Below are 27,440 nucleotides of genomic sequence, written 5' to 3'. Positions count from 1 at the left end.
AAGACTGCAAGAGTTTAATTGCAGCACATTGATACCAGAAGCTTTTAATCATGTACATAGGTGTGGAAATGAGAGATTATTAAGTACCCAGCAGGTCAAAATGTAGAATACTAGTGGGACAAAGAAAAACAAAAGAGAAATCCAAAATAAATCCTTAGATTTTACCGTTTTGCTGAAAAATGAACTTTAGTTTTTAAGCACTTAAAATGTTAGTAAGGATTGGAAATGTGCCTGTTGCCTATGCAAGTCTGTTCGCCCTTTTAGTTCCTTCTCAGAGGCATCAGTGAGAGCCCAAGCTCCTGCTGTTTGTTCCCGGCAGCGTGCTGCACGTGGGGTAGTCTATCGGGTTTTCCAACCAAACAGCAAACTTCATCCAGGTTTGATACCCGCGATGAAGAGCGGTGACTGGCTGCCGGGGCGAGGGTGGGAGCGAGGGAGGAGAGAGCGGGCTGTCCACCAATCTCCAAGCTGTCCATTCCGAGGAGCGCTGTCCAGGGAGCGTGGTGCTGAAACTTCATCCGACCGCCCCCACCCACTTCCCAACACATCCACAAACCAACGCAGGCGGACACGCACACACACACACACACACGGAACACGCTGCGCTGGGAGCTGTTCAACAAAAGACCTCCTGAAAGCGGGCAACTTCTTTAAGGCGGTGCCATGGCATTCATCGTCAAGAACATGGTAGGCGGGCAGTTGAAGAACTTGACTGGGGGACTTGGCGAGGATAAGGGCGAGGGAGAAAAGTCGGAAGCCGCAGCCCAGGGAATGACAAGAGAGGAGTTTGAGGAATACCAACGGCAGCTGGTAGAAGAAAAGTAAGTGATTTTTTTCCCCCTTTGGACCCCAGCCAGGAGAGTGCTCCCAACCTGTAATCCCACAGATAACATTCACACAGCAATGGCAATGTAGGGAGCCATATGTCCGTTTTATTCGGTTGGAGTTTTAAAACATAGTCGCCTTTCCTGTGTATGGTTTCCCCCTTGTCTCCATTCAACTGGACAGTGAGAAATAATTCAAATGTCACCATTGTCCTAACATCAACTGACGCGATTCTAGTCAGTAATGTAAAGGTGTACGAAACGGGTGCTCGAGATTAAGTTTATTTTTACAAACTAAACTGCTGGGATTCACCGTCAATCTCCTTCTCCCTGCAATAAACAGTTAATAATCTAAAATGGATGGTTTTCTAATTTGAATTTAACTCATTGAACGTCCGAATGCTTACCACATGATTTGAGTTATTAAATGGTTAAGTGAAATGATTCAACATTTTTTCAAAAGGGTAAACCCCCTCCCTCCTTTTTTGAACTATTTTGCAACACTTTGAATGTGTTGCTTTAGTGTCATAGTCTTAACTTTTTTATTCGATAGAGAATCTTCATCAGAAACGCTGTCTCCCAAAGAAGGGGGTATTCAATCCAACTTGCTCGCTCTTGGAAACGGTTGACTAAATTGCTCTCCTCCAGAACCCCTTTGGTTCATTTGCAGTTGCCCTAAGCTTTTGTGTTCTCGGCCACAAAACGTTGGATGTAAAAAAAAAGCTCAAATATCCTATCGTGTTTTTTGTGTGAATTATTTTCAGTACATGACTTTTGATACTTGCAGGATTTGCCCCATCACAACCCTATCAATATCATGCCCCCAGGCTCCCCACCATCATGAATATTATGTTTCCACTTGGTCCAGTTTGCCCCAAGGAGAACAATCCCAGTTTGCCCGTAAAGCTGAACCCCTCACCCCTCTGTGTCCCCTCCAAGGCCTTTACTTCCTTTTAGCGAGCTCAGAGCCAGAAGCTGCAGATGTCTGACTGTTCTTTGGGTGAATGTCTCGCCCCATTCTCATAGCAAAACTACAGGAGGGGTCTTATCTTTTAGTCATTTCGCCCGTGTCGGGTTTTATGATTCCAGTTTCGTCAATCAAGCCATCACAAGATGCACACTTTTAAGGTGAAAGGCAGGAGTTTTAGAGGAGATCTGAAGAAAATCACCCAAAGAGTGTTGGGACTCTGGAATACACAGCCTGGGAGGGTAATAGAGGTGGGTAAATTCACAACCTTTGTATGAACACTTGAAACTTCCTAACTTTCAAGGCGATGTGAGTAATGTAGCTTTGGTAGTCTAGACTTGATGGGCCGAAGGGCCTTTTCAATACTGGACGATTCTGAGCTGTTTCTTTTCCATGTCTCCCAGAGTCCAGGTTAGCAGCTGTTGAAATGTTCAGTAAAGCGTTCCCAAAGATTAGCTCAAAAACAATTCACGGAATAGGCTCAGCCGGTCTGGCAGCATATGTGGAGAGAAATCAGAGTTCGGATCGAGTGATTCTTCCTCAAAACTGATGGTAGCTTGGAAAAATTAGCTTCCCAACTCCTTGCGGTGTTCTGTATGCTATAGCTTGCAAATAATCGGTGGTTTTACAACTTCTCTTTCAAAACTTTATATTTCATTACAATAATCCATGTTGTATATTTCTGCTTTAAGAAAAGGGACTGCTCACATGTACAATGCAAGTAACAGACTTTTAATACGTCATGTTGGCTAAAACAGTTAACTTCAAATGACATTGAGTTAGTCCAAAAGCCCAAGCTGGGGTTTATTTGATACATTTTCAGCAGACGGCGTTTAAAACGGTAGGTTTGACGTGCACGGACCCGAGTTACTGTGGGTCACTGTGATTTCATTTGACACACGGATGATCTCTGAATAAATTCCCTGCAGCCTTTGTGCAGCCAAACTGGGCAAACACATGCGCTCCATTGACTGTCAGAGAGTCACGGGAAGGGCAAAGTATTTTTTTTGAGAAAAGTCTGATTCATTCTGGATGTTTCTGTTTGAATGTAACCATGTAGTCAGTTCCCGTCTTCCTTTATAACATCACGACCGGGGTTTGACGGCGGGAGTTGAGAAAACAGCTCCTAGTAAATCCAACAAATAAATCCAAGAAACAGGGTGAAGGAGACTGCTAGATGAACCAGGGCGGAAAGGTGGAAACGGAAATGTACAGTTAATTTACAGTCAGGGTTGGTTAATCTGAAAGGGACGGGGTTACTATCAAAGGGGAGTTGGACAAATACTTGCAGAGATGAAAAAAAAATCCATTGAGGAAGGAGCAGAGCAAGCAGATGAGTTGGATAGTTCTTTTGAAGGGCTGGTACGAGCACGATGGAACGAATGGTCGCGGTCTGTGCTATATTATTTTATGCTTGCTTAGAGCACCCCCTAGGATTTGGTGAATGAATATTGATGGGCCAACTATGAAATCTGGGATTGACATTTGCAATGCGTTCCAGGCCAGTGACAAACCACGGGTCAAAAGATAAAACGATTCATAGAATCCCAACAGCGGGGAAACAGGCCATTCGGCCCATCAGGTCCACACCAAGCCTCCAAAGAGCATCCCACGCAGATCCACTCCTCCACCCTATCCCCTCCATAATCCACCTAGCCTGCGCATCTTTGGACTTAGATTCACTTAGAACAGTAGACAGGAATAGGGCCCTTCGGCCCACCACGTCTGTGCCATTGCATAAAATCTCGAATTTTCTCCGGCGTTAACTCAGCTGACTGAGCCAGTAGGGTGTACACAGCAGGAAGGTCTATTGATGGGGAGGGGGGGCGGGGGTCGTGGGTGTGAGATATTAGAATTGTCGGCGACTGAGGTGGACACTAACCGAATTGATCACTGCTCCCTGATGGTGATGGACTGAGAGCGGCTGGAGGGGAGACATCACTTGAGTATAGGAGCTGGGTGAGAGGAGTTGGGATTCAAACATTTAGCCAACACATTTTGTTTAATGCTCACTGGTGAAGCTCTGGAGATGAGAGGGCGACTGTGGAAGGAAGTAATCTGTAAAATGGACCATATGACGTGTTAACCAGTCAAACTATAGACTCTTCAGAAAACAAAAATCAGAGCTCCAGCGTTGTCTTTTTGCTTTCAGCACAGATTCCAGCATTTGCAGTATTTAGCTCCTATAGACTGTTCAGTGTTGTATGTTACCTTGCTCAACTCAGGAATGGACCAGCAATAAGGCGTAAAAGCAAAATACTGGAGGTCTGAGATAAAAAATAGAAAGTGCTGGAGAAACTCAGCAGGTTGCCGGCAACATGTGTGGGGAGAGAAACAGAATTAGTGTTTCGAATGTGGTGTGGCTTCTGAAACATAAAACGCCAACTCTCTTCAAGGGGATGCTCAGAATAAAGTGTTTGGATCGTGAACGGAAGCCTTTCTATCCAAACCCCCAGTTAATCCTAAAATATGTAACAAAAAACCCCACAAAATTGCGGATACTGGAAATCAGAAGCAAAAACAGAAATTGCTGGAAAAACTCAGCAGGTCTGGCAGCATCTGTGGAGAGAAATCAGAATTAACGTTTCGGGCCCAGTCGCCCTTCTTCAGAACTGGGCCCGAAATGTTAACTGTTTCTCCCTCCTCAGATGCTGCCAGACTTGTTGAGTTTTCCCAGCAATTTCTGTTTTTGCCTCTAAGACATGTGTTTTGAGCATCACCCAGAGTTTCAGTTTGCAGGGTGAGAGAGATTAACCAATTTCCCCCTCAAGGGAACTGCGCAGAAACTGAGCAGTGGGAGAGGGAATGTGGGTTCCGGGGGGACAGTTCTAGCAGGCTCGGATTGCTACATCTATCATTTAAACTTTATCTATTCCACCACTCTTAAATGGTGGTTCACTTGAAGAAGGGCTGGTCAAATCTATTCAGTGCCGTTGCAAGGGTCCTAGGGTGAACTTAATGCAACGTGTTCTCCAACTCAATTACGCTGGCAAGTTGAAGAGCTTTGTTCTCCACAATAACGTTCGATAGTATATTCCTTCCTTTGGTCCCTACAAGTGGAGGGGTAATTCACCCCGTTCCTGTCAGAGGGAAGATTACAGGACAGGTCAAAAGCCCTGAAAGAGACGCCCCTGTGCCTCACTGGAGGATATTGTCCATCAGTTCAGAATTTCTACCATGCATCTCTGGAGCAGGATGCACTTCAACCTGGGTCTCCTGTCCCAGAGGTATGCAATAGAAACTCTGAGTAGTGCAGTGGTATTGTCCCTACCTCTGGGGAAGTTGACACTTCAACCTGGGTCTCCTGCACCAGAGTATGCGATAGAAACTCTGTGTGGTGCAGTGGTATTGTCCCTACCTCTGGAGAAGGTGGCACTTCAACCTGAGTCTCCTGCCCCAGACGTGTGTGATAGAAACTCTGTGTGGTGCAGTGGTAGAGTCCCTACCTCTGAAGCAGGTTGCATTTCAACCTGGGTCACCTACCCCAGAAGTGTGTGATAGAAACTCTGTGTGGTGCAGTGGTATTGTCCCTACCTCTGGGGAAGGTGGCACTTCAACCTGGGTCTCCTACACCAGAGTGTGTGATAGAAACTCTGTGTGGTGCAGTGGTAGTGTCCCTACCTCTGCAGCAGAAGAGCTGGTTCAGGTTCCACCTGCTCCAGAAGTAGGGACACTACCATTTCAATGCAAGAGGCCCTGTTGAACGATGTTTATTTCAATCGATGACAATGGCAACTTGAAAGAATTTCTGGGTTTATTGTAATTTTTTTCGGTAAAAAAACAAGTTCCAGCTCTCAATCTGATTCAATGCTCGTAGAATTGCGCCCTCTCCTGTTTGGGTCTGAAGCTTTAAAAACAATCTTACCAGTGTCAAAATGGAGTGTTGGGATCCATGTATATCCTAGCCCGTATGGCTGCTAATACAAGAATTAAGAGATTAACCGTTCCCCTCTCCACTCCGCCTCCCACCCTCACCCCCCACCCCGCACCCCTCCCCTGCCCCCAACAGCTGAGTTCATTGGGATGGATTACCACTTCTGATATAGTAAACATTAGGGCTGATATTGCATTTTCAAAATAGTCGAGTTGTTGCTTCTGTCGACTTCATTAGGCAGAAGGCTTTAACAAGTAACTGAGCTGAATCATTATTGATCAGACCAGCTAAAGTGCTGCTGCATACAGTACATTAAGGTACAATAAAGAAGAACCACACGCAGAAAGATTATTGCATGTTAGAAAGGGAAACGGTTACTCCCCAGTATCATCATGAGCATTATTTTAATCATGAAATTGCAGTCAAATCACCTGTTTTCCATGTGGACAAATAGGACATTGGTGAGGTCTCTTCTGCAGTACTTGTCCAGTTCTGGTTGTCTAGTTATAGGAAGGATTTTATTAAAGCTGGAGAGGGTTCAGAAGAGATTTACCAGGATGTGGTGGGGATGGAAGGTTTGAATAATAAAGAAAGGCTGAATAGGCTGGGAGGCTTTTCATTGGAATGTTGGAGGTTGAGAGGTGACCTTACAGAGGTTTATAAAACCATGAGGGGTATAGATAGGGTTAATGGTTGATGTCTTTTCCCTAGGTTGGGGGAATTTCAAGACTTGGGGGCACATTGTTAAGGTGAGAGGAGAGAGAATGAAAAAAGAGATGAGGGAAAAAATTTACGCAGAAGGTGGTTCGCGTGGAATGAAATTTCCTGAGGAAGTGGTGGATGCAGGTACAGTTTAAAAGACACTTAGGTAAGTACATGAATTGGAAAGGTTTGGAGGGATATGGGTTAGAAGCAGGCAGGTGGAGTTAGTTTAGTTTAGGATTATGTTCAGCATGGACTGGTTCGACCAAGGGATCTTTTTCCATGCTCTATGATTCTATGATTAATTGTTATAGCTACACACTGATTTAATTTTGAGGAGATACAATCCAAACGTCGGGCCCGCTCTGTGGATGACACCTTTGTCATCACAAAATGGAACAAATTAGAAGAAACCTACAATATCACTAGCAACATCCTTACTGGCATAAATGCCACCAAAGAGGAGGAGAATAACAACAGGCTCCCTTTCCTAGATGTCGCAGTGGAACAAACAGTCAATGGAGAACTGCAGACCAGCATCTATAGGAAAGCAACACACACAAACCAGACACTCAACTTCAGAAACAATCATCCCAACACCCACAAATGGAGCTGCATCAGGACATTATTTAAGTGGGCCACAACACATTGTAGCACCCAGGAACTACAAACAGCAGAAGAAAAATACCTATACAGCATATTCAAGAAGAATGGGTACCCAATAAACACAGTCTGCTGATTCTTAAACAACAAACCCAAACAAATAAGCACAACCCACCCAGAAACTCTCGCCACACTACCATACATCAAAGACATCTTGGAAATGGCTACCAGACTGCCCTGACCCCTTGACATTATGGAAGCCCACAAACCTACCAACACACTGAAACAGCTACTGATGAACTTAAAGGACCCTACACCAACGAAGAGCAAAATGAATGTCATTTAGAAAATACATGCAAGGACTGTAACAAACACTACATCGGACAGACAGTCAGAAAACTAATCACTAGGATACATGAATACCAACTAACCACCAAAAGACATGACCCACTCTCACTAGTATCCTTACATACAGACAAAGAAGGATACCACTTGGATTGGGACAATACATCCATTTAGGACAAGCCAACAGAGACACACATAGGAATTCCTATAGGCTTGACATTTAAACCAGAATAAATACATCAATAAACACAGTGATTTGGATCCCATTTACCAACCTCTGAGAAAAAGAACTGGAAATGATATCACCCACCTTCAGAGACCAATTCAGATAAATAGAAAGCAGGACAGAACACCAGCGCTTCACCAGAGGCTCACTGATGATGTTACCTGGCATGGTTACGAAACTTCTGAAAACAAACCTGCCAGCTCAGCAAGCAAACTTACAATCTGAACCTCAACATGAGCTACAAATCTTCTCAAAAAGTGCAGCTTTGAGGAGAACCTGGAGCACCAGTGACAAAGTTGGTACATTTGTCAGACAAATGCTTGAGCCTTTTTATTTCCCAGGAGAAAGGACTGCAGATGCTGGAGGTTACAGTAGAGAGTGTGGTGCTGGAAAAGCACAGCTGGTCAGGCAGCATCCGAGGAGCTGGAGAATCGGCAATTCAAATCCTGATGAAGGGCTCTTGCCTGAAACGTCGGTTCTCCTGCTCTTCGGATGCTGCCTGACCTGACTTTTTATTTCCCATCCAGACTGTACTTTCATTCCTGACAACATGAACTAGAACAGTGAGGCAATTTCCTCATCATATTATCTATTCTGGGGACACGGTTTCAAATTTTGCCACAGTAGATGGTGAAACTGAATTCAATAAAATGTTGAATTAAGAGTTTAATGATTACAGTGAAACTGTTGCTAACTATTGGAAAAGCTAATCTGATTCACTAATGTCCTTCAGGGAAGGAAACTGCTATCCGTACCTGATCGTGTTTACATATGATTTCAGATCCACTGCATATAGTTGACAGCCCTCTGCGCAGTTAGGTATGGCCAATAGATGCTGGTTTAGCTAGCAATGCACACATACTTTTAGTGGATTTCTTAAAAATAGATTGAGTTACTCAAAAGAGCTGGCAGCATCTGTGGAGAGAAAAACAGAGTTAGAACATAGAACATTACAGCGCGGTACAGGTCCTTTGGCCCTCGATGTTGCACCAAACTGTAAAACCAATCTGATGCCCATCTATCCTACACTATTCCATTCTCATCCATATGTCTATCCAATGACCATTTAAATGCCCCTAACAGTCCACTACTGTTGCAGGCAGTGCGTTCCACGCCCCTACTACTCTCTGAGTAATGAAGTACCTCTGACATCTGTCCTATACCTATCACCCCTCAATTTAAAGCTATGCCTCCTTGTACTAGCCATCACCATCCAAAGTAAAAGGCTCTCCCTGTCCACCCTATCTAACCCTCTGATTATCTTATATGTCTCAATTAAGTCACCTCTCAGCCTTTTCCTCTCCAACGAAAACAGTCTCAAGTCCCTCAGCCTTTTCTCATTGGACCTACTCTCTATACCAGGTAACATCCAGGTAAATCTCCTCTGAACTCTTTCCAAAACTTCCACATCCTTCCTATAATAGTGACCTGAACTGTACGCAATACTCCAAGTGCAGCCGCACCAGAGTTTTGTACAGTTCCGAAACTCATGGTTCCGAAACTCAATCCTTCTACCCATAAAAGCTAACATACCCTATGCCCTCTTAACAACCCTGTCAACCTGGGTGGCAACTTTCAGGGATCTATGTAGATGGACACTGAGATCTTTCTGCTCATCTACACTACAAAGAATCTTACCAAGAGTCCAGTACTCTGCATTCCAGTTGCTTCTTCCGAAAAATATTGAAGACTGTTTTTCTATTTCCACACATGACCGGCATACCAAGTATTCCTGATAATTTCTATTACTTCAGATTTCCAACAGCTGAAGTTGCTTTTGTTGTAACTGGAATTCAGTTGCATAGAGGAATAGTATCTTAGGTCATACTAAGATGACCTAAGGTAGGATATAATTTTTATACAAAATGGTACAAGTGCGTAAGTACATGAGTGAGAAATATTTGGCAGGGTATGGGCCAAATCCTGGCAGTTGAGACTAGTTTAGTTTGGGATCATGATTGGGATAGAGTGGTTGGACCAAAAGGTCAGTTTCTGTGCTGCATGATTCAATGCTTATTTTAAATGGCTACATTGAAGATTCTATCTTGATAGTCTGGAAATATATTGTAAGGCTAATGTTCCAGCTGTGCATTAATATTTCTGCCCTTTATTGTCAGACATCTTATGCAGTCATAAGGATTACATTTTAAGAGGTGCTATGGGGATAAGATGACCGGGAGAAATGCCAACACTTATTTTAGCAGTGAGTTGCAAGTAATTCATTTCAAGCTATCCTAAATGGAAATGTAATACTTCCTAACTGTTGACCAAATGGCCCATGCGTGGGCTTTGAAATATAACGCATCACAGCACCTACCTAATGAGAAAACTGAAGGTATAATATCAAAATTCCAGCATTGATTTATACAGAGTAGAATGATACACTGAACTTCTTCATTGACTCTGATGAGATTAGTAATTTTTTAAAGAGCTGTTGTGTTAGAATCACACTTATAGTTTTTTGATTAAAGCCAATTGTAAAATGGCTTTGTTGCTCTAAAATGATATAGAAAGGGGTCCAAATGGTTGTTCCCTGCCATTTTGAGTGAGTGTCAGTTTATGTAGGTGTGTCTATACTTTACAAATAGATTCAATTTCCATGGTGATAATGGGCAAATCTTGCTGTCCTTCCTTTATCTTCCTTTATCATCATATGGGAGAAAGTGAGGACTGCAGATGCTGGAGGTCAGAGCTGAAAAATGTGTTGCTGGAAAAGCGCAGCAGGTCAGGCAGCATCCAAGGAGCAGGAGAATCGACAATTTGGGCATAAGAAGGGCTTATGCCCGAAACGTCGATTCTCCTGCTCCTTGGATGTTGCCTGACCTGCTGGGCTTTTCCAGCAACACATTTTTCAGCTTTATCATCATATGACTTTACATCTGATGATCATAATCTGATGATTGTTAACATAAAGGGTGAGCTACCAAAAATAATTCTCACTTCTGGTTTCAAAAATTAATGTCTGCAAGAAAAATATCTGCATGAGTCTCATTTAATATGTGGAAAATTGATTGCCATGATTTTTGTGTGTGCACATCGGTTTAGGGCAGGACATGGGTGTAATATGTACATATAGAACCTGGTGATGATATTTTCTCATCAAATGGAATTGGGAACTAAACATGAGTAGTAGCAAAGACCAATCTGCATCATCAATTGGAATTAGTATGCTTTTTTTAATTGGTCAGAATATTGAGTATGGGAGTTGGGAAATCATGTTGCGGCTGTACAGGACATTGGTTAGGCCACTGTTGGAATATTGCGTGCAATTCTGGTCTCCTTCCTATCGGAAAGATATTGTGAAACTTGAAAGGGTTCAGAAAAGATTTACAAGGATGTTGCCAGGGTTGGAGGATTTGAGCTACATGGAGAGGCTGAACAGGCTGGGGCTGTTTTCCCTGGAGCGTCAGAGGCTGACGGGTGACCTTATAGAGGTTTACAAAATTATGAGGGGCATGGATAGGATAAATAGACAAAGTCTTTTCCCTGGGGTCGGGGAGTCCAAAACTAGAGGGCATAGGTTTAGGGTGAGAGGGCAAAGATATAAAAGAGACCTAAGGGACAACTTTTTCACACAGAGGGTGGTACGTGTATGGAATGAGCTGCCAGAGGATGTGGTGGAGGCTGCTACAATTACAACATTTAGGAGGGATTTGGATGGGTATAAGAATAGGAAGGGTTTGGAGGGATGTGGGCCGGGCGCTGGCAGGTGGGACTAGATTGGGTTGGGATAAATGGTCGGCATGGATGGGTTGAACCGAAGGGTCTGTTTCCATGCTGTACATCTCTATGACTCTATGACTTGAATATGGACAATGCATCAACACCAGGTCTGGAGACTGACATCACCCTGATTGCTATACAAGACTGTATTTGCTTTCCTTGCATCAACTATTGCAAGTGAAAGGCAGTTTTGATAGTGATTTCTGAAATGTTACTTACTGTATCTTTGTGGAATTATTAATTTTCTTGAAAGTGGAGTTGCAGGTAGAGTGAAGAAAGCATTTGATATGCTTGCCTTTATAGGTCAGTACATTTAGTATAGGGGTCGGGAGGCCATGTTGAGGCTGTACAGGACATTGGTTAGGCCGCTTTTGTAATACTTGTTCAATTCTGGTCTCTCTCCGATATCAAGGATGGCATAAAAGTTGAAAGAGTTCAGAAGAGGGTTCAGGACAAGGTTGCTGCCAGGGTTGGAGGCTTTGAGCTGTAGGGAGAGGCTGAATAGGTTGAGACTATTTTCCCTGGAGTGTTGGAGGCTTAGGGGTGACCTTATGGAGGTTTCTGAAATCATGAGGGGCGTGGGTAGAGTGAATAGCCAAGGTCTTTTTCCCAGAGTAGGGGAGTCCAAAACTAGAGGGCATATGTTTAAGGTGAGAGGGGAAAGATTTAAAAGGGACCTCAGAGGCAATGTTTTTCACGCTGTGGATAGTGCATGTATGGAATGAGCAGCCAGAGGAAGTGGTGGAGGCTGGTACAATTACAACATTTAAAAGACATCCAGGTGGGTATATGAATAGGAAGGGTTTGGAGGGACATGGGTCAAATGCTGGGCAAATGTGTCTAGATTAATTTAGGATATCTGGTTGGCATGGATGAGTGGACCAAAGGCTTTGCTTCCATGCTGTACATCTCTATGACTCTATGATAGATTTAATTTTTCACCAACATTTGGTTGTAATTTCTTCCAGTATTTTAAAATGTTATTTCGATCCAATAATAAAAATCATGTAATTTAATAAACTCATTTACTCATAACACTTACTTACCAAAATATTGTATTTAATGTGCATCATTTAAGATCCTACCAAAAGAATTGGTTACTTATTTAAAAAAGGAAAGAACTGCTTATTTAAAGGATTTTTATTGGCAGCAGAAAGACACAGTGAGTTGTGACACTTGACTTGGTGTGTGCTGCATTGAGGGAGGAGAGGTTTATTGGGAGTTTCCTTGTTAATATTTCTATATAACAACAAGTGACGTTTCCCAGAAATTGACTTTCATTTGTGATATTAACACTACATTTGATTTCAAGGATGTCATCTAAACACACACACACACACATATTAAAGTTCAGAATTGGAAGGTTTTTTGATGGCCTTGCTACCCTGACATGATTAATGCCAACAAAACGTCTTCAACCTACATCAGCAAGGACAGTCATTAAGCAAGAAGCCTGGAAAGGAATCCTACTTCTGAGCTACAAATGGAGATCTTCTGTTTGAAGGAACTCTGTTTCTGAACAAGAACAAGGAACTTGTCATCAGAAAGACACTCTCTCAAAGTTCCCCGCCATCACCAACCTTGCTGCTGATAACCCTCCACCATTCTGTGACCCCCATCCTGCGACCCTCTACCCTTCCAGGACTTCACTTTGGCTTGGAGTCCCTCATTAATCTTGGTCCTTTGGTGGGTGCAATACCAACAACTTACACCACTCTTCATGGCACTGTTGAGTAATGGACTGGTTCTCAGTTGGGCTCAATGATCTGGCTGTTCATTGGTGGCACCATTTGGTAGTTTGTTCTTGCTGGCATCATTTCCACTCTTGATGGTCCTTGATCCGTGTGAAAACCCACTGCCTACTTTTGTGTGAAGTGACTGAGAGGCACGTAATACACAGGCCTTTCCCAAGGAAGATGACAAAAGAACACCTGCCCTTTCACCAGCTGACAGGTGAAACTCCCATCACCTGTACTAAATACACCCTAACAGTGGGTCATTTTGATCATCTGATCAACATATTACAGAGCAGGAAGCAAAGGGTTAAGTGTTTGCAAGTTGCACATTTGGCATTTTAGCTGAATAGTGTATGGCAGCAACATGAAGGGGAAACTTTGGGGGGAGAAAGCACATCAAGTTGGTTATTTAACACAAATCTGTGAAATGTGGTTGTCAGACATTGAGCTTGTCATAGAGTCATAGAGATATACAGCATGGAAACAGACTCTTCAGTCCAACTCGTCCATGCTGACCAGATATCCCAACCCAATCTAGTCCCACCTGCCAGCACCCAGTCCATATCCCTCCAAACCCTTCCTATTCATATACCCATCCAAATGCCTCTTGAAGTGTTTAAGGAATGAAGCACACTTTGAAAATATAAGCATATTTTAACAGTTGGCTTGGATTCTATAACACAGTCAGACATAAACAAAGCCAGACAACTTTTAGCTCAGTGCTATTGTGCAAAGACTCATTGAATCTCCACTTTCATTTCACTGTGTCAAAAAACTTGTTGTAGAATAGAACCAATAATCATAGGGGAAATTGTTCAGACATTCCACTGTATCGCTAAGCCAGGAGTAAGAAAATAATTTCAAATATAAGCTACATAATCACTTCATTGTTACAGTACTTTGGTGAAAATGGGAATTATTCATGTAGATTGAGATAAAACCATGGCCAATGTTGCAAACCTGACCCTCCAACCCTGCGTCAAATGGAAGTTAATTTGCATCTAAAGAGATGTTTGTATAAGTTATTAGAACTGACATTGCTTTCAGTTAACCTGTTTGTTTCTCTTTTCAATACTTCTTCATCAGTTTTTTAGATGTTTACAATGCTGTTTAATGTACCAGCATTTATACTTGGTTGTGACATTTAGCAGCTAGTATGGCCTGTCTTTGTAAGATACAATTTAGGTATTTACAATGAGGAAATGATCTGAAAGGCCATTGCAGTTGCTTGTATATTCCAGTCTCTGGGGTCAATGCCAGTTACCCTTCCTCCTTCTTGTGTAGAGCTATTTTATATCTGTAACATAGTCATGAACACATTCACTCTAAGTGAGTTAACAACTATATTTAAATGCTACCCACTGCAACTTACACAACCCATAAAGATTAGCATATTGTCCAGTTCCATCCTACAAGATTCCTCTATCATTCTCAATTTTCACTTACCCTTCTTTGACTGTGAAAGATATTGATTAGATTAGATTAGATTAGATTAGGTTAGATTACTTACAGTGTGGAAACAGGCCCTTCGGCCCAACAAGTCCACACCGATCCTCCGAAGAGCAACCCACCCAGACCCATTCCCTAACATTTACCCCTTCACCTAACACTACAGACAATTTAGCATGGCCAATTCACCTAACCTGCACATTTTTGGACTGTGGGAGGAAACCGGAGCACCCAGAGGAAACCCACGCAGACACGGGGAGAACGTGCAAACTCTTTGGGCTGGATTTCTGGCAGGGAAAGCAAAGTGGAATGGAAAGGGTGATAGGATTAGCCTGCATCACCATGGTGTCTCTAGTATCAACCCGACCAGTTGGCAGAAAGGTCAGTCAGTGATATGAGGGCTGGATGGTTGGTTTGTGATCCAGAGTGACGCCAGTAGCCTGGGGTCGATTCCCGCGTCAGGCTGAGGTGACCATGAAGGACTCTCCATCTCAACCTCTCCCCTCGCCTGAGGTGTGGTGACACTCAGGTTAAACCACCAGCAGTCATCTCTTCCTACTGACAGATCAGCCCCAAAGTCTGGTCAGACTATGGCAATTTTACGTTTATGCGAGCAATCAGGCATTAAAGGTGGGAATTTAGGCCAGACAGGGGTTATGCCTGAACTGGTAGTTGACCACAGCTCCCACTTAAAGATCCCCCTACTCTCTACACTGTTGCTGTCTCTCTGCTGGCTGAGAAACAGGGAAGAAATAAATCCCTCTGACAGGCTTGGTCCCATTGGCAGGCTATTGCACCCCCCTTGTGCTGCTTCTTCATACCTGGAGTAAACCACTCCCAAAGTTTTATTTTGTTTCCAGTGCAAATCCCAAAGACGTAAATGGGCAATGAAAGATTTCTGTCAGTCATAACTCGTTAATTTCATTTTTCAAAATCACATTTGAGCTTCTGATTTTCAGCATGTGTTTCCCTTCCTTATTGTCCCAGACTGTGCTGGGTGGGATAGGAGAGGTGGAGGACTGCTGTCTGCCAGACTTACCAAATTCAGTCTCAGTCCCTATAGCAGCACAATTCACATACAGGCACTGGTGAAGAGACATTGCACAAAAGATTATTTGAAATGATACAAAATCTGCAAGGTTATACTAATCAGGATAACTTCATCAGGCTGTGACTCTGTTTTTTGGCTTGAAAAACTAAGACACCCTTGCTGAAGTCTTTATGATTATTGAAGTCTTTGATAGTGTTGATGTAGACCCCTTTGATCTTTTCATCCTGGTTTGCTATGATTTGCCTGTATTACTCGCAAAACAAAGCTTCTCACTGTACTTAGGTACATGAGACTACAACAAATCAAATCAAATAAAACAAAATCAAAAAGCGAACTTCACTTGCAGGAGAGGCCAGAACTAAGGGCCATACCCAAAGATTGTGAAGACTAACTCTATTATTGAAATTTAAAAAAATGCCTTAGCTAGAAATTCATGAGAATGTGGAACGCTATGCCACCCTGATTTGTTGACAGAATGGTATTCATTAATTGAAGGGAAGTGGATAACCACTCAAGGGAAAAAGGAACAAAAGGATTTGTCGATGGGGTTAAATGTAAAAGGGTTAAGAATAGGCTACATAGTAGATTTTGTTGGGTGCAATGACTGTTTCTGTGCTTTGAATTATATTAGATTGGAAACTTGCCACACAGATGTAAATCTAGATTTAATGCTAGGGCATAGTCTAAATTGTTACATCGGAGCACCGTACCAAATCCTCCTTATACTTACGATAAACTGTCGGCTCTGCTAACTATGGATATCAAGTGGCTCTAAATATATATTTAATTACAGGATGGAGCGTGATGCCAATTTTGCTCAAAAAAAGGCAGAACGAGCAACATTGAGAACACATTTAAGGGACAAGTACAAGCTCCCAAAGGTAAGCTGTTTATTTTTGTTTTGATGTTAACATCAGTATGATATTTTATCCAGCTTTTCTCAAGGTTTTTAGGATAGTGTTGTTGCTGTTGTTATTATTCTATCATTGGCTTTGGGCTATATTTTACTGATTAATTTTACCTGACCTTCGTGCCCGCATCTTAAATTTTCCTGCACACTGTTTTAATGTGGAACTTTGTTCACTCCAGTCCAAGACCGGCACCTGCGGATATTAACTGGGACTGTAGGAAACTACAACTCCACAAATCCTATTTCTATCATTCCTGGAGTAATGACAGATTCTTGTTTTACATTTATTGAGCAGTGCACATCATGATAAGAATATAGAACATAGAACATAGAACATTACAGCGCAGTACAGGACCTTCGGCCCTCGATGTTGCGCCGCCCTGTCATACTAATCTGAAGCCCATCTAACCTACACTATTCCATGTACGTCCATATGCTTGTCCAATGACGACTTAAATGCACTTAAACTTGGTGAATCTACTACCCTTGCAGGCAAAGCATTCCATACCCTTACTACTCTCTGAGTAAAGAAACTACCTCTGACATCTGTCTGATACCTATCTCCCCTCACTTTAAAGTTGTGCCCCCTCGTGTTTGCCGTTCCCATACTTGGAAAAAGGCTCTCCCTGTCCACCCTATCTAACCCTCTGATTATCTTGTATGTCTCTATTAAGTCACCTCTCAATCTTCTTCTCTCTAACGAGAACAGCCTCAAGGCCTTCAGCCTTTCCTCGTAAGACATTCCTTCCATACCAAGCAACATCTTACCATTAGCCCAGTACTTTGCATTCTGATTACTCTCTCCAAAGTGTATCACCTCACACTTGTCCACATTAAACTCCATTTGCCACCTCTCAGCCCAGCTCTGCATCCTATCTATGTGTTTCTGCAACCTACTACATCCTTCGTCACTATCCACAACTCCACCAACCTTAGTGTCGTCCACAAATTTACTAACCCACCCTTCTAAGCCCTCATCCAGGTCATTTATAAAAATGACAAACAGCAGTGGACCCAACACCGACCCTTGCGGCACGCCGCTAGTAACTGAACACCAAGATGAACATGTTCCATCAGCTACAACCCTCTGTTTTCTTTCAGCAAGCCAATTACTGATCCAAACTGCAATGTCTCCCACAATCCCATTCCTCCGCATTTTGTATAACAGCTACTGTGGGGAACCTTATCGAACGCCTTGCTGAAATCCATATACACCACATCAACCAGTTTACTCTCATCTACCTGTTTGGTCACTTTGTCAAAAAAGTCAATAAGATTCGTTAGGCACGACCTACCCTTCACAAAACCGTGCTGACTGTCCCTGATCAGATTATTCTTTTCTATTGTGAAAAGAATGTGTGAAAAAAATTAAAGAAATTTGTGTCAATCCCTTTGATTGTCACTACTGGCACCTGATGGTATGTGCCCCTCTGTTGGTACATGGCTGAGAGTAAGACTTGTTTAAGATATGTTGATGACACCAGACCTCTTTGTCTCCACTTAATCTATGGCCTGTCTAATGATCAGTGGTACAGGATACACCACTATGGAGTATTCTGTTATGGACCAGACCAGACCCCCTCAAAATATATTAAGGAGGTAGCCTTGATGCTAACTTTTTCTTATTTTAAAGGTAAATGTAAAGTGCAGTGTTCCAGATGCAATTTCATTGGTCAAACTACTTGATGTTAAGCAAAACATAATTTATTCAAAACATTTATTCAAAATACAACAAAAGAAAGAAGAACTTAGAATAACTTAAATCTATTGGAAAACTTAATAGAATAATAAATACAGTAACTATTCCTAATTAACTGTTCTAATACAGTAACATCCCATAAACACACCTTGTGGCGCAAAGGTACATTCAGAAAATAGGTTTTGTCTCACATGTAATGCAGCACCTCGGAAGAACATACCCAGCTTTTGGATGGTATTGAGAGAGGGAAAAATAGCTTGCATGTCTTCAACCCCACAACAGCAACTGCTGAAATTGAAACTAAACATCCTGGATCTGTGAGAACCTGACCACACCATTCAGGCTGCTTCTATTGTTCCAACTTAAAAGAAGAACACAAGGCCTCACAAGTTATTTATCTTCTTACAGACTGCTCAGTATTTGCCCCCAACCTCTCTCTAAAATAAGCCAGAGCAAAACATGTCTTAAAGCCCCAGCATTATCACGCTTTATAGAACAGAAAATATTAAATAATTTATTGCATGAGAGCAATTATATTACCAGTTAGGCAGCATTACTAGAATTGTTGGGAATTGTACAAAGTCCACTCCTTATGAAGATTACTGTTGAACTCTCAGATCCCACTTATAGAGAGTGTAATAAGTGGCACTCAATGTAACATGAATATTAACTCCTTCAGAACCATGATCTTATACATCTCCCACTGAGATTTAACCAAACAGTTAAGCCATTTACCTACATGTGTATAACTGAATTAAAATTTACCACAACTTCATATCAAACTCCCCTCCCCCCATCACCGCCACCTTTCCCACCACCCCCAATCCTGACTTCTCAAACACAGGCAGTCTGAGCATTTCACAATTCTCACAGATTGCATTCCCTTTGCACTTGGAAGAGTGTTCAGTCTGCTACTGGAGGTCTATTGACTTTGGTTCAGAATTATGGGTATCATTTATGCCACTCATTGTGTGGTCTGCCACTTCTGCCCAGAATGTGATTCAGAGTAAGTGGCGTTTGAGGTAGTTTGTGTCCATCAACCTTCCTTTCTCTATCCTTTGTCTAGGGCCTATCTAATGATGATTGGTAAAGGATTGCACCACTTTACAAAGTCTTTACAAAAATGCACTGTTGTTATTTCACAATAGTTTTGGACAAGAGCAACAAGCACAAAACTACATTAAAAGTCAGGCATTATTACCAGAACTGAGGGCTGCACAGAATACATCTTCCTCTGAAGTTTAGTGTTGAACTCATTGTGTCCACCCATGAAGATCACCTGACTGTGTGGAGCTCAATGTACTGTAGTCATGAACTCCTTCCAAACCATGACATTGTACAACACTCGGGGTCATTCAGCCCCTCATTCATTCCGTCAAGGTCCAAGCAACTCCATACTGAATTTCAGGATTTTCCTTGTTCCATTTCCTGACAGGTTATTCCAAATGTTTATGGATGTTTGAGGATTGAGGAATTTTTTAACCAAGTAAATATTAACTAATCTCTTCACTAATTCATTCTGCCATCTCCTTGTCCTCCTGGCCTGTCTTCCCTTGAAGTATTAATCTTCATTTTTTGCTTAATATATGGTACTCCTGGATGAGGTCCTTCCTTAATCTTCTTCTATGGCATTTGTTTGTGTTAATCTGACCTCTCCTCAGAGCCAGTTGGGGGATTACTCTTGTTGCTGATCTACATCCTCCTCAGTATATCTGCATCGCATTTCTTCTGATGGACGGATCTGTATGCAGTGATAATGCATTGAAGTCTTTCCCATTAATTTGAGAAGCATTATGATTTCTTTATACCCTTAGAGTATACCCTTTCTTTAGAGTACAAGAAGTAACCTCTATTTGTTCAGATATACTCATAAAAATAACACGAATACAAAAATAAACATAAAAACACTTTTTTAAAAATGAGGAGAGAGCCACATGTTCCCTTAAGGTTCTGCAAGCGTTCACCAAATCTATGGTCAAATTGATCTTTGCCTTACCCACTTTTTGACCCATTCTCCGTGAAGTACCTGCACCTGATTATCTGCTGCCTGACATGAAGATTGAATTCAGATACACACTTCAGAATAATTAGTTTCTAGGCATGGGGAATAAATTAGATTAGATTAGATTAGATTACTTACAGTGTGGATACAGGCCCTTCGGCCCAACAAGTCCACACTGACCCGTCGAAGCGCAACCCACCCAAACCCCTACATGTACCCCTTTTTACCTAACACTACGGGCAATTTAGCATGGACAATTCACCTGACCCGCACATCTTTGGACTAAATCAATCACAATGGTTGTTGAGAAAGGTAGCAAGATGCTTCTCGGTTTGTCTGAGATGTTTCTGTTATTTCAGTAAAGAATGAACCCGTTCTAATCTAAGTGGGTGACACGGTGGCACAGTGGTTAGCACTGCTGCCTCACAGCGCCAGAGACCCGGGTTCAATTCCCGCCTCAGGCAACTGACTGTGTGGAGTTTACATATTCTCCCCGTGTCTGCGTGGGTTTCCTCCCACAGTCCAAAAATGTGCAGGTTAGGTGAAAGGGTAAATGTAGGGGAATGGGTCTGGGTGGGTGTGCTTCGGCAGGTCGGTGTGGACTTGTTGGGTCGAAGGGCCTATTTCCACACTGTAAGTAATCTAATCTAAGAGATGCAATTTCTGTTGTAATCTAATCTAATCAGTTAAATTAAACAGATTACTTAAATGAGAGACAAAGGATTTTATATAAAGGCATAGCACCTTTGTTACTGATACCATGCACGATGGTCACAGCCTGTGGATGTTGGGAACAAATTACTGCAGATGCTGGAATCTGAACTGAAAGCAAGAAGGGCTGGAGATCACAGCAGGTCAGGTAGCATCCATGGGGAGAAAGCAAGCTAATATTTTGAGTTTTGATATCTCTTCAGCTCTGTGAGGTGTCATCTTGACTTGAAACATGAGCTCGCTTTCTCTGTGGATGTCAGCTTAGGATGGAAGAGAAGATAAACATAGGTGCCTCTCTGAGCTGCATAAGAAAACCCTGGGCAACTCTAGCTCCAGAACTCCATCCATATAATAATAGTCATCTCTAGATTACTTTCTCCTCCTGAGTTCACAGGGGTAAAGTTACAGAAGAGTGTCCTGGGACAATGTAGGTGACACTGAGAAAGAACATTAGCCACAACTCTAACAGAGAGAAAGAAAGAATAAACTTTTCCAAGTTAAAAATGTATCAGAACAATTGAAGGAGCTGAAAGTGTAAATTTGCTTGAGTGCTGTTGCAGGCAGGTTTGATGTGTTGTTAAGGGGGTGGTTTCAGGATCCTGCAATTAAGAGATTAATTAAAAGGTAATCCAGAACCTGAAGTAGAAACAAGCTCAACCTTGTAATTTGACCTTGACTGTCAAGTGGAGTTGTTGTGGTTAGTAATTTACTGAATTTAATCCCTTGTCAAAGCTACTGTTTGCCTTATTTCTTCTATTAATAACCAAGACAATGAGCGTTTTTCTATTGCTTACAGCTGTTTATATGTTGTCATGTATGTTTATGCATAAGAACAGAAAGTGCTGGAGAAATTCAGCAGGACTGGCAGCACCTATGGAGAGAGACACAAAGTTAATGTTTCAAGTCCAAGGGGTTGGAGTGAGTTTCTCCAGCACTTTCTGCTTTTCTTTCAGATCTCCAGCATCCACAGTATTTTCCTTTTAAGCATTGCCTGTGTTAAATTAGCCAAGGTGTGATTTCTGAGACAGCCACATATTTGGTGGATCGATCAGGCTTCAAAGCACTGTGGATATTACTATGAATTTTTGTTCTTCCCAGAGCGAATTGGATGAAAACCAAATCCAGTTGGCCGGCGGGGATGTGGAACTGCCAAAGGAGTTGGCTAAAATGATCGAAGAGGATAACGAAGAGGAGGCAGAGAAGGACTCGGTGTTGGGGCAGCTGGCCAACATTCAGAACCTTGACCTTGACCATTTGAAAAACAAAGCTCAAGCAACTCTGCAAGACTTCAAGCAAACGGCAGAGAAGTGTTGCCTCATGTGAGAGAAGGGGAGCGATTTCCACAACACTCGCAGTGACATAATGGATAACGAGAATTATAGACTATGAGACAGTGACCTGGAAAAAGCAAAAGGTCATGATGAATAAAATGCAATAATTGTTTAGACAAAAATCAGCTACAGTTTGACTGTACAATTTACACACCATTGAGATTTTCTGGCTTACTCCAATCTCTGGTTTCTTTAGCTTTGAGTATATTATTTTGTGAGATATTGGCTTGAGTAACCGAACGTGGAGCCTGGTGAATCAATGTTTCTCCTCTCAATGACACTGGTGTATTTTACTGTCCAATAAGGGTCATTGGGAGAATTATGAGAACATGACCAAATTGACCTAGTCTGCAAATTGCTTTGTTAATTTGCACTGTAAATGAAAACACTTGTTATGTAGTTGATGCTCCAACTAGATGACGCAGAAAGTGCAATGGGTCCAAATTTGACAACCAGTCAATTATATAATTAAATGATTTTCTTTAAATTATTACTCATTGTGGGTGTCTCTGCAATGACTGCATTAATCCTCAGAATTACACTAACAATGAAGATTATCAGCTGTGCTTGCTTGCACAGCAACCCTGCAATACGGAACAAAAGGAACATGTCCAATCTGAATTAAACAGAAGCATGGGGGAGCAACAGATCCTTGGTGCATTCTCCATGGCAATCCCTCGACCAATAAGTGTCAACTTACCAACTGGTCCAGCCCCTTTTCTCATGCAGTATAAATTGTTGTTCTTGTTAAAATTTGGAATTCTTGTGTCTGTCCTGATGAGTGCAAGACAAAAAAAATTGACAGCATGCCTCTTTGTTCAACAAAACTGCTTTAATTGTCCGAATCTAGATAACTAAATGGCTTCCTTGGCTTCTTCAGCAATAAGCTAGCAGTCACAATAAGCCAAACTAGGTAAAGGTGATAAGCCTCCTTCTCAAAAGGACATTATTTAACCCAGTGGGATTTGACTAATATCGACTTGCTATTTCCAGTTTTTTTTCTATCTAATTTGAGTTCAAATTGCCATCCTTGTGATGTTTGAATTCAGAGTTTCTGGATCATCAATCTATGACTTCGTATAGTCTACTAATATAACCATTTCACTACCTTAGCTGAATTATGATGCTTCATGTTAACATTCAGTCACGTGACTTCAACAAATTAACTTTGCACTTTTTTTCTTTATTCTTTCACGGGATGACAGCATTACTGGCAAAGCCTTAAAAACATAGGAGCAGCATTAGGCCATTTGGCCCACCAGGTCAGCTCTATCATTCAATCATTCAATCCACAGTCGTCTGTGGCAATGATTTCCAAAGATTCATCTTCCTCTGGGCTGAAGAAATGCCTCCTTGTCTTAGCCCTAAAGTGTCGTCCCTTCACTCTGAGGCTGTGCCCTCAGGTTCTAGTCTCTCCTACTAATGGAAATATCTTCTCCACTCTATCCAGGCCTCTCAGTAATGCAGCATTCAAGAAGCATGTGGATGAATACATGAATAGGAAGAGAATAGAAGGATACAGATCCTGTAAGTGAAGACAGTTTTAGTACAGCAGGGCAAAGTGTGTCAGTGCAGGCCTAAAGGGCCGAAAGGCCTGTTCCTGTGCTGTATTGTCCTTTGTTCCATTTTGTGAGTTTCTATGAGATTCCCCTCACCCTTTGAAACTCCATCGAGTACAGACCCAGAGTCTTCATTGATCCTCATTTGACAAGTTCCTCATGCTGGGATCATTCTTGTAAACCTCTGCTGGCCCTCTAACACCAGCACATTCTTTCTTAGATACAGGGCTTAAAACTGCTCACAATATTCCAAATGTGGTCTGACCAAAGCCTTATACAGCCTCAGCAATACATCTCTGCATTTGTATTCTTGAAATGAAGCCTAAAATTGTATTTGCCTTGTTAATTTCCATCTGAAACTGCACTTTAACCTTAAGAGAATCCTGAACCAGGACTCCTAATTTAAGAGGGCAGTTAACAGTCAACCCCAACCACAGATCACATGTAGGCCAGACTGAGTAAGGATGGCAGATTTCTAACCCTAAATGGCATTATTGAACCAAATGGTCTTTATAACAATTGATTATAATTCCCATGATCACCATTACTAAGACTAGCTTTACATTTCCAGATGCATTCAAAGTGAGTTTGAGGTAAAAGATTTTCAAATCAGCGTGTGTAGAGATGTTATTACACACCGCAGGAGGAGCTGGGACTTGAATTCAGGCCTATAATTGACTTCTGCTTTTGAATTTAGGGATTAGGTGGGAAGTGGAAGGCTGATGGTGATGCTAAGAAATTCAGACAGGTATAAATGATTATATCTCAATCAATTGAAAGGTACTTTATAGAATTCATTATTTGTCAAACTTACTTTGTTTACTTACTTTGGTATTTTTGCCTATAGCACCTTCCTGCTTTTACTGAGAGAGCAGTGGATCTGAAATTGCTTAATGCCAACGCTGCTTTCAACCTTAGTCGAGAATCAATGGGCCTATGCACCGCCCTGTAAATTTCTTTGCTCTTAGAATACAAAACCAGTGGGATACTATGCGAGGAAAGCCAATCCCTGGACACTACTTGGGAACTGCTACTTGATGAGCAAAAGGTCATATTCAATGTCAGGCAGAGTCTAGGACAATGGTTTCCAAACTTTCTCCGGGTGTGACCCCCTTTAATGACTTAGACTTTCTGTGACCTTCAGACTGAAATGTTTGAAGGTAGGTACTTGTGGCAGGGTTAGTTCAAGACTGGAGGTGGTGTGGATGACTGGAGTTAAGTGTGGTTGTGTTGATGAAATGGTGATTTCTCCATGTGAATATCTATCTACTTACTGGCTGTTTTTGAAGCAGCAATCCACCCTGAGCAGTCTATTGGGCCACGCCCAGCAGTGAAAAACTGCAAGCTTTTAAAGGGACCTCACCACTGCTAGCAATCAGTCTGACCTCCACAGCTGCTACTGCTTCCAAAGAGCTTGTGACACCAAACACCATCCTCTGACTGAGTTTGACCCATTTTGGGAGGTCCTGGTGTTGAGATGAACATATATCCAACTATCTTGGCGAATTAACACTTTTCATACAGTGCACAATGCAAATCACCAATTAAGAGCAAGATTTTCTTCAAGTCATAGAAATATACAGCACGTAACAGACCCTTCGGTCCAACTCATCCATGCCAATCAGTTATCCTAACCTAATCTAGCCCCATTTGCCAGCACTTGGCCCATATCTCTCTACACCTTCCCTAGTCATATCCCCATACAAACATATTTTATGTGCTGTAATTGTACCAGCTTCCACCACTTCCTCTGGCAGCTCATTCCATACACGTACCACCCTCTGTTTGGAAAGGTTGCCCCTTAGGTCCCTTTCATATTATTCCCCTCTCACCCTAGGTTTTGCCTGAACTTTCTCTCTGAAATCTCTCCTGCCTGTAAGAATCTATGTTTGAATTTACCATTTGCCATGGGGTGTGTTTAAGGGATGTTGTGGGTATTAGGACAGCTCCTTTGTTAAGTTGTGATTGAGTTGGTTGGGTATTCAAATAAGAGTCAGAAAGTGTGGTGCTGGAAAAGCACAATAGGCCAGGCAGCACCCGAGGAGCAGGAGAGCTGATGCTCCGGGCACAAGCCCCTCCTGATGAAGGGCCCATAACCAAAACATTAACCCTCCCACTCCCCGGACACCACTCAACCAACTGTGCTTCCCCAGCGCCATACCCCTTGACTATGATCTCCAGCATCTGCAGTCCTCAATTTCCTGTTCCAGTAGTAAATAAAGACTCTGGGTTCAAGTATCACTCCAAGACTTTGTACAAGATATTGGGTTTGGCCACTTTTGGAATACTGAGTTCAATGCTGGTCTCCCTGCTAAAGGAAAAATGTTGTTAAACTTGAAAAGATGCAGAAAAGGTTTACAAGGATATTGCCAGGGTTGGAGAGTTTGAGCTGCAGGGAGAAACTGAACAGGCTGGGGTTATTTTCCCTGGAGCGTCAGAGGCTGAGGGGTGAGAAGGTTATAAAATCATAAGGGGCGTGGATAGGGTGAATAGCCAAGGTCTTTTCCCCAGGGTAGGGGAGTCCAAAGCTAGAGGGCATAGGTTTATGGTAAGAGGGGAAAGATATAAAAAGGACCAAAGGGGCAACTTTTTCATGCAGAGGGTGGTGCACATATGGAATGAGCTGCCAGAGGAAGTGGTGGAGGCTGGTACAATTACAACATTATGGACGAGTTGTACCGAAGGGTGTGTTTCCATGCTGTACAAATCTATGACTCTAAAGCTAAGGAAGATGTGTTCATAGACAATAAAATAATTTGAATATCAACCTGCAAATCTTTCCAATACTTACTAATGGCAGGCAGCAAGAGGGGAAGAGATTCCTGGTCAGCTATGCAACAGATCAAAATTAGACACTCGTTTATGACTATCTACAGCTATAGAGTACCATGCACATGTAAAAGTGTATATTATTGTAACAACGTGGAATCCATGAAGAGCTCATCAGCTTGGCAGCCAGTGTGGACCAGGCTGGTTCAATACTCACTCTGACTGTGATTGATTTGTGAACTACCCCCTTGCCCCTACCCATGGTCTATCACACTTGCCTTTGGGCAAAGGAGTGAAACACACTCCTTTTTAATCTAAGTGAATGAATGATCTTAATTCCTTCTTGATTAAATAAACTCCATAGTGTTGTGGGGCAAGAGGGTGCTCCTAAGGTGCAGTGGTAGTGGAGCCAGAAGACCCATCTGCTCCAGCAGTGTGTTATAACATGTGTGAACATATTGATTCATAGGCGTGCAGCTGGGAGTCAGGACCAAAGTTTTAAGGCCTCCTACCCTGCGAGCACTCCTGCTAGCCATCCCCACGCACTGAGGCTCAAGAGACGGAGTGGAATGGGTGTACCCCCTGCCGATAATGATCCTTCACAGATTCGCCTATGGAAACCTTGTTAAAACATTTTCTTCCTCGAGATGGTATAGTTTGATCGTCTTCTCAGCACTCTGCCAATCTGAAGTCCCATGTCTAGTAGGCTTAGACCCAGAGTTTTGAAACCTAATTGGGCTATTAGTCATTGATTGGGAACTCAGAGTAGTACATGTCAGGTCATGCACCAGAAGATTTGTCATTGTTCATTCCCTAGGGAACTGAGACAGAGACAATCTCTTTCTTTAAGACCTTTGAATGCAGGATAGTGGTGTACAGGCAACTTGCATGGACCACAGTGAGGGAATTAAAACAAAGTTGGTGCAGAAGTTATTTTTTCTTTAAATGATGAGACAGTT

At 42.3% G+C, this 27,440-nt stretch overlaps 1 protein-coding gene across 1 annotated transcript; it reads left to right on the top strand.

The window, feature by feature from the left end:
• The first annotated feature begins 524 nt into the window (after positions 1-524).
• On the top strand, positions 525-26,975 carry LOC122542491 (complexin-3-like). Its single transcript, XM_043680267.2, has 3 exons — positions 525-821; positions 16,294-16,381; positions 21,921-26,975. Exons 1-3 carry the CDS (start codon positions 664-666, stop codon positions 22,143-22,145), a joined length of 471 nt encoding a protein of 156 aa, XP_043536202.1. The 5' UTR covers positions 525-663; the 3' UTR covers positions 22,146-26,975.
• The last annotated feature ends 465 nt before the right edge of the window (positions 26,976-27,440 follow it).

This window comes from Chiloscyllium plagiosum, unplaced genomic scaffold (assembly GCF_037043375.1).
Source record: "Chiloscyllium plagiosum isolate Xiang-an unplaced genomic scaffold, Cpla_swu_hap1 HiC_scaffold_42, whole genome shotgun sequence".
NCBI classification, from domain to species: domain Eukaryota; kingdom Metazoa; phylum Chordata; class Chondrichthyes; order Orectolobiformes; family Hemiscylliidae; genus Chiloscyllium; species Chiloscyllium plagiosum.
Note: the sequence above shows the minus strand (reverse complement) of the source record. Positions and strands in the feature narration are given on the sequence as shown.